Here is a 7,962-nt window from a genome sequence, read left to right on the forward strand (position 1 = left end):
ACTCCAAAAGACTGTTCATGGTCCCAAGGCTCAACAAAGTATGCGGCCGTTCCTCCTTCTCTTACCGTGCACCCCAAAACTGGAACAACCTACCAGAGACTCTCACATCCACCACCAGTTTAAGTTCTTTCAAATCTAAGGCTGTCTCACATTTTAATCTGGTCTGTAACTGTTTCATACGCCCATAACATATATTGTCTTTAACTGTGCACGCAATGTCTTGTATGTATACCCTGCTCATTTATGTAACTGTACTTGTAACCATGTATTATTTGTCTTAACTCTGTGCCCAGGACATACTTGAAAACGAGAGGTAACTCTCAATGTATTACTTCCTGGTAAAATATTTTATAAATAAATTAAATAATGAATAATATTGCGCCTATGTTCCAGGAAACGCGTACTCAAAGTACACGCTGTCCTGCCAACATATTGGTAGCCACAAGGGCATGTGATGGACATAAACTAAAAATGTGGATAGGCAATTGACATGACACTTCACAGTATGAACTGATTTGTTGAAATGTGATGTCATTTGATCTGTTTATTTAGATGTCCACATGTCAAACATTTTGTACGCCCACAGGGAAATTTTCCATTTTTTAGTATTTTACTATTTGGATTATCCACATTTTGTTTTAAACGACTTGGGGCTAATATTGTTTTTAAGCTTCTTGCTTTCTGAAAGACCACAGGTATTTTTGATGGTAATTTCTTGCCTATAATTGGATCTCTCAGAATTATGCTCCAATGTCGATTAAGGATGGATATGATACCCTGTGCAGCATTATTGTATGTAGTAATAAAAAGGGGAGAATTATTCAATGATTTTGATTCACCTGCTATTTTAGTCTTTGATTTATTTCTTATTGTTTTTTCAAGCAGGGAGGTGCGATTAAGGGCACCGACCTGTCTGAAAGTGTCATGTATGACATGTGGATCATATCCTTTTGATAGAAATCTTTTGACTAGCAAATCCCCCGGTCTAAAGAGCCCTTAGGGCAAAATAAATTAGTACATTAGTTTGTTTAAGATATAATAGCGAGTGCAATAAGAGGAATCTTTCTATCTCTTCTGGATAATTTGGGGTAAGTAGAACTGTTTGTATTTACTTTATTTATGCTGCATGGCTAATGTGTTTAATAATGGGCAAATACTCTATTATCCATATCTAGATGATAGTTATTTTGCCCATTAGTGTACTATATGTGTTTGGGGGTGAGGGGGGGAGAGGGAATTGGTGTATTTATTGAAATGTAGGCCATGTTTATTTTTTTAAATATAGGAATGGTACCGCAGGCCAGCGGGGACCCACGGGAACCACCGAAGACCCCAGGATGCCCACGGTGACCAACTGAGGACCCACGTGGGATACCTGTGGGAAAGAACCGGGGGCAGCTGTGGGGGCCCCGGGGACCCATAGGGACCACCCGAGGGCCCCCAGAACCCTGTGGGAACCACCCGTCAACCCCATGGGGCCCGTGGGGACCCGCGGGTCCACATGGAGGCCATGGAGCCAAGCGGGAACCAACTGGAGGCCACCAGACACCCGTGGGGACCACCCGGTGACCCCCGCCGGCCTGTGGTATTAATCCTGTTATAAATAATATTTAAATATTAAAAAGAATATTATAAATATTGGTTTTACAGTATGTGGGGGCACGGGGTGGGTTGTGTATTGGTGCTTACTAGATATTTAATTTTAAACATGACAGTAATGTAGCAGGTGGTCTCCGGAGCTGAACCGCATTGATTTCTGGTCTGGGGACCCCGTACTTACTGAGATACAGGCCCCGTTATGGGGTGCCGGTATCTCCTATGCATGTAAATGTCTTGCGTCACGTGATCGGGACATTTCAATGAATAGGAGATACCGGCACCCCATAAGGGGGCATGTATCTCGGGAAGTAGGGGGTCCCCGGACCTGAAACCAATGCGGTTCAGTCCTGGAGACCCCCTGCTACATTACTGTAATGTTTAAAATAAAAAAAAAACCTTGTGACGCCTGTGAGAGGCGCGCAGTAGAGTGACTGATTCAGCCTCTTTTACTGCGCGTCTATTACAGAAATGCAGACCCCGGTAGGACTCACACAGCAGGGACCTCTGCTGTGTTAATCCAATGGGCTATTATAGGCTGCCCCCGGAAAAACTTGTGCGGATCACGGGAGATCTCGAAATCCATTTAGAAATTTGTTCGAATAACGGCCGCTGCATCTGTACAGGAAAAAATAAAGCAGCAATACTTATCCACTAATAACATATACCGGAAAAAATAAAGCAGCAATACTTACTGTATCTCCCAGTCTTATAGGAGCTAGATACAGTAAAAAAAATAGTATGCTGAGATAAACAGTAATATGCAGTCAAAAAAAAAATCGAAAAAACAAGATATTAGAATAGTGAAAAAAAAATACAAAAAACAGGGGGAGGGAAATGTTTTAACTAAGGGACATATATACATTAAAGGAAAAAAGGGCAAAAGATACTGAGGGATGTTTATATATTTAATGTAGGGGGGTTAACATTTCAGGCACTCGCCCCATCTTTTGGCCCGTTCCCCAAGATTAAATTAATGGAGGCACTTCCCTTTTTGGGAAAATAGATGTGGAACCGGTTCGCACGTGATTCTGGGCACCATTCACAACACTTCCCTTATTGGCCCTAAACTTGAAAAATCTAAACACTGATATACAAGGGTAAATAGTCCTGCTCAGCTAAATGATGTAAATATAGTTATTAGTCGATGCCAGCTAAGATCAGATAATTATACATATGGGGTAAAGAGAACAGATAGATCTTTAGTGTTGCACATTTTGCAATATACAAGCTTGTTTTTTTTTTGTTTTTTTAATATAAGAACTGTATGATCAACATGTATGTGATAAAATTGAGTACATTTCATATTTTCTTGAACATCATTGAGTCACCTTAATCTTTTCCTGATTTCCATCGAGTGCTTTTTAACTTATGTGTATTTAAAAAAAAAAAAAAAAAATCCCTTGTTTTTACCAATATTTGAATCTGATAAATAACGTTCTATATTTTATGTTTAGCAGATTGAAAGAAGGCCAAATCTGGGATAGTGAAGAAGTAATATATTGTTCATTACAACATTAAAACAATCTTATTATCATCACTGTGTATTTTACCTTAATGTTGAGTGAAGCTCCATATGTTTAGTTTGTACCCCTGGAGAAGCATCTCTCCCTGGACAATAAAGAAGAAATAAAGGACAGGAATTCTGTCCTGATTGAATCAGTGTCTGCATGCTGCCATGAAGAGGCTTATCGTGGGACACTGACAGCTCAATGTGACCTTGAAAAGGCAGCATTTCCATCTCTCCTCGGACACTGAACTTTATCAAGCGACTTGATTTCAAAATATTGGCGTCGGTATTCTTAGCAATAATTAAAAAAAAAAAAAATCATTTTGTGCAGGCCAACAATGTACTTTATGCTCCTATCCTCACTTGTTCTTCTCTCCAGCCACCGTTCACCTTCATATACAGCACGTAGAGGCATCTGTACGGAAACAATGTAAGTTACTAGATCACTTCTTTTTTTTTAACTCAAATTTTATTGAAGTTTTTCAGGGGAGCGGGGAGAAAATAAAAAAGGGAAGAGGGGGGGTACAAAGAATAAAGACAGAGGGGGGGGGGTACATGTCCAGTTACAATTTTACAGAACAAAACATCTTATAAACATTCAATCACACAGCCGGTGTATATATAACAGTTTGTCCAGCACCCAGAATCCATGGCACCCATACAGTACCTTCTGAAAATCTGAGCAGGAGTCGTTGACTAGGTCACTTCTAATGAATCTTTCCCTGATTTATGGCTTGAAGAATGATGGGCACACAGAGTGTGTTGGGAGAAGTGCAAGAAGGTACTGTACAAACTGGTGATGATAAAAATGTATCTTCATACCTTTGGCTTTCCTGGTCCCTACCAAAGTATTGTTCTGATTAAGCCATGCAGACCAGTTGCTCACTTATTTTGATGATTATCGCTGTATATAAAAGTAATAGAGGGTGTGACTCATTTCTGACTTTCTTTGATAAAACATAGGGTGGGATTGGAAACTGATTTGATTTATGTATAAAAAGTATTTATAAACTATGTCATGCTTTAGTGGACAACTTATAAAATGTACATGTGTTACTCTCCATGAGCTTGAAAAACGACATCCTTTATAGATATGGTGCACCAATATGTGGATACAGTACCCCTAATACAAATACAGTATCTTACATTATTGATATTAAATATATTCCAGGGTACATGGATCTGGTCTTGTACTGAGGTTTCCTGGTTCATAGTCATGTCCTGCAGATCTGGAATGCATTCTTCTATGGGATTATAGAGGTATATTTTGTTTTTAACAGTGCAAGTTATCGGTTATAAACTTATCAAGGGTCAAGGAAGTTCTACAGATGACTAAATTAGCTCCAGATTTTGAATCAATACAAATGTAAGTTGTCGTCACCTTTTCATATGTATTGTATTGTATGTCTTTATTTGTATAGCGCCATTAATGTACATAGCGCTTCACAGTAGTTATACACGGGGTAATCAAATAAATAACAGAGCATTGGAAAAAGTGCTTTAGACATAAAAGTAACATTAAGGAAGAGGAGTCCCTGCCCCGAGGAGCTTACAGTCTAATTGGTAGGTAGGGAGAACGTACAGAGACAGTAGGAGGGAGTTCTGGTAAGTGCGTCTGCAAGGGACCAAGCTTTATGTATCATGTGTTCAGAATATCCACAGTGCTATTCATATGCTTCGTTAAGCAAGTGGGTCTTAAGGTGGGTCTTAAAGGTGGAATTAGAATAAATATGCAATTAGAATAAATATATATATATATATATATATATTTTTTTTAACCAGCTCATCCCAAATCTTTTCCCATTCCTCCATCTCCAGGACCTCGCCTATGTCTGCCTCCCATTGTCTTATAAAATGGGTTTTTGCGTCTGCGCCACTTGGGATTATATGTTGATACAGAAGTGATATCAAAGCCGTGTTCAATGGATTGGCCCTACAAATAGCCTCAAAGAGGGTACCATTGAACGAAGATAAAACTGGGCTTTGTGAGCTAACAAGATCTCCCCTTCAGGTGCACCGTACTGTAGCTCTCCTTAAATGTGTTGAATGTTTTAATTTTGGTGCCCGGCAGGAAATCTCACACTCTGATTAAACCCGCATTTTCCCACCCTTGGAAGCTTTGTCCCGAGTATCCAGGTTTGAAATCTGGATTTCCAAATATTGGGGTCATGTTTGAGCGTTTTAGGGTACGTTTGTGTTTAATTTTATTTATGTCCCATATATTCAAAGCGTGTGAGATCATTGGGTCCAATGCCCATGCCTTCAGTCCTTAGTGGGCTAGAAGTCATAATAGAGACCCTAGTGATAGGGGGCTAGTATCTGCTGCCTCAATGTCCACCCAAACCCTTTCCTCTCTTTCCAGATGCCACAGTGTCAGTTGACTCACTTGTGCTGCCTTTTAATATGAGTAAAGTTATGGTAACAATAGACCTCCAGAACCGGGTGAACGTATAATAATTTTATATCATAGCCTTGTTTTTTTTTACCATTCCAAATAAATGTTGTCATGTGATGTTGGAGATTTGTGATATCTTTTTTTTTTTATTGGGATAGTTAGGATGCGAAAGAGATATAATATTTTTGGTAACAAGTTCATTTTAACAGAGTTAATTCTTCCTATCCAATAGATTGAGAATGTTGACCATTGAGCCAGATTGTTCTTAAGCTTTCTAATGAGGTTCGGGTAGTTAGCCTCATATAGTGTATTTATTTTGTTTGATGCCCAGGTATTTCAAGGAAAATTTCAGCCATTTTATATCAAAATTGATGTCTGTCACCTTGACCGTTCCCTTCGGCAATCTTATCCCCAGAGCCCCTGACTTGGAGCTATTAATTTTGAAGCCTGAGAGTTCCCTGAATCGTGTGATAATATGGAAGAGGTTTGGGAGTGACCTCATTGGTTTTGTGAGGGACAAGATTATGTCATCTGAGAATAGCAATTAGGATATTTTTAATGCAAATGTCTGAAGTGTGAAAACATTTACTGAATACATGGAAGGATTACACCTGTTGCTTTTGAATTTTCGACATTTAAAACAAAGTTAAGCACATTTGGGGGCCAAGATAACTCTCTTCACTTAAAGCAGCACTCCTGGGGATACTTCTTTTTTGTTAAAAAAAATAAAATGGGTTTGAAGCAGGGGGTCCCCGGAGCTGAACCGCCTTGATTTCAGCCCCGGGAACCCCCTGTTTCCAGAGATACTTACCTCCGGAGGGGATGCTGGTATCAACTCCAGCTGGGCTAATTTGGGCTAAAATAATGGCTGCTTAAATGTCCGGCATCCTGCGGGCCAATAGGAAAGCCATGACATCATCCCTTGCGGATTCCTATTGGCCCAAGTGACGTGGGACATTTAAACAGCAGAGAGATGCCGGCGCACCCTACGGAGGTACAGATATCGGGAAGCAGGGTATCCCTGGACCTGAAATCCACGTGGGTCAGCTCCGGAGACCCCCCTGCTTCAAACCTATATATATATATATAAAACACATACAGGGTCCCCATATTCATGTAGTTTATTATCCCTGAAAAAACAGGTAATCACAGGTATACTTTTTGACACCCCCATTGGTCAGAGAGATGACGGTTTTGATGCTACTTTTTGCATTTTCTGTTGCATTCCTCCAGACCAGCTCCCAGATGGAAAGGAATCATGTCAACAACGTCACTGAATTTATCCTTGTCGGGTTCCCCACACGTCCAGAGCTGCAGTGTGTCCTCTTCGCTGTGTTCCTCGTCACGTACGTGTTAACGGTTATGGAAAACATGATCATCATTGTAACAATCAGACTCCATTCTAAGCTCCACAAGCCCATGTATTATCTCCTGGGAAACCTGTCCTTCTTGGAAATATGGTACGTTACCGTCACTATACCCAACCTTCTGGGCAGCTTTCTGACGCAAAGCAAACGGATCTCTTTTGTGGCCTGCATGACTCAGTTGTATTTCTTCATGTCTTTGGCCTGCACTGAATGTGTACTTTTGGCAGTTATGGCATTTGACCGGTATGTTGCCATTTGCATCCCCCTACGCTATGCAGCCATCATGAGCAACACCCTCTGCCTCCATATGGCCATTGGATCTTGGTTCAGTGGTTTTTTCATTGCCATGATCAAAGTCCTTTTCATCTCCAGGTTGACTTTCTGTGGCCCCAATGTAATCAATCATTTCTTCTGTGATATTTCCCCACTGCTGAACTTGGCTTGCACGGACATGTCCCTCCCAGAGTTTGTGGATTTCATCATGGCCATGATAGTTACCCTGATACCACTAACAGTGATAATTGTCACCTATCTGTGCATCCTTCGAGCTGTCTTGAGGATCCCAAGCACCCACGGGCGACAGAAGGCTTTCTCTACCTGTGCTTCCCATCTCACCGTAGTTGCCATTTTTTATACAACAACACTGTTCATCTACGCAAGGCCAAGAAAGATCAGTCCCTACGATCGAAACAAATTGGTGACTATTTTTTATTCTGTGTTGACTCCACTCTTAAACCCAGTGATTTACTGCCTGAGAAACAGCGAGGTAAAACAGGCTTTGAGGAAGACACTTTTGAGATAAGTGTGGTTTAGTTGTCCTTAAATTTGAAATGATAAATTAGAAACATGACATTAAAATGCTACAAGGTTTCCTAAGGTGCCTTCTTACTGTATTTCAGTAACTTACAGGTACATTCAGTATGATCAATTAATAAGTCTTACAAATGTATAAAGAATAAAGAATATTGTAGCTCTTTATACATTGTGAGATCTCCATGTTAAGTGCCATAAAGTCACATTGTGTGTGGGTTCTACATGCTGGTGATATTCCTTGTGTTTCCTATGTCTTATGCAGGAGTCCCTCTCTGAAATGT

The 7,962-nt window shown here is 40.3% G+C and overlaps 1 protein-coding gene across 1 annotated transcript; it reads left to right on the top strand.

The window, feature by feature from the left end:
• Positions 1–6,734: 6,734 nt before the first annotated feature.
• Positions 6,735–7,670, top strand: LOC142464525 (olfactory receptor 226-like). Its single transcript, XM_075567903.1, has one exon. The coding sequence runs from the start codon at positions 6,747–6,749 to the stop codon at positions 7,668–7,670; it is 924 nt and encodes a 307-aa protein (XP_075424018.1). The 5' UTR covers positions 6,735–6,746.
• The last annotated feature ends 292 nt before the right edge of the window (positions 7,671–7,962 follow it).

The sequence above is a fragment of the Ascaphus truei genome, chromosome 13, assembly GCF_040206685.1.
Source record: "Ascaphus truei isolate aAscTru1 chromosome 13, aAscTru1.hap1, whole genome shotgun sequence".
Taxonomy (NCBI): domain Eukaryota; kingdom Metazoa; phylum Chordata; class Amphibia; order Anura; family Ascaphidae; genus Ascaphus; species Ascaphus truei.

Coding starts and splice junctions, on each gene's coding strand:
- LOC142464525 (XM_075567903.1), top strand. CDS start 6,747: ATGGAAAGGAATCATGTCAACAACGTCACTGAATTTATCCTTGTCGGG.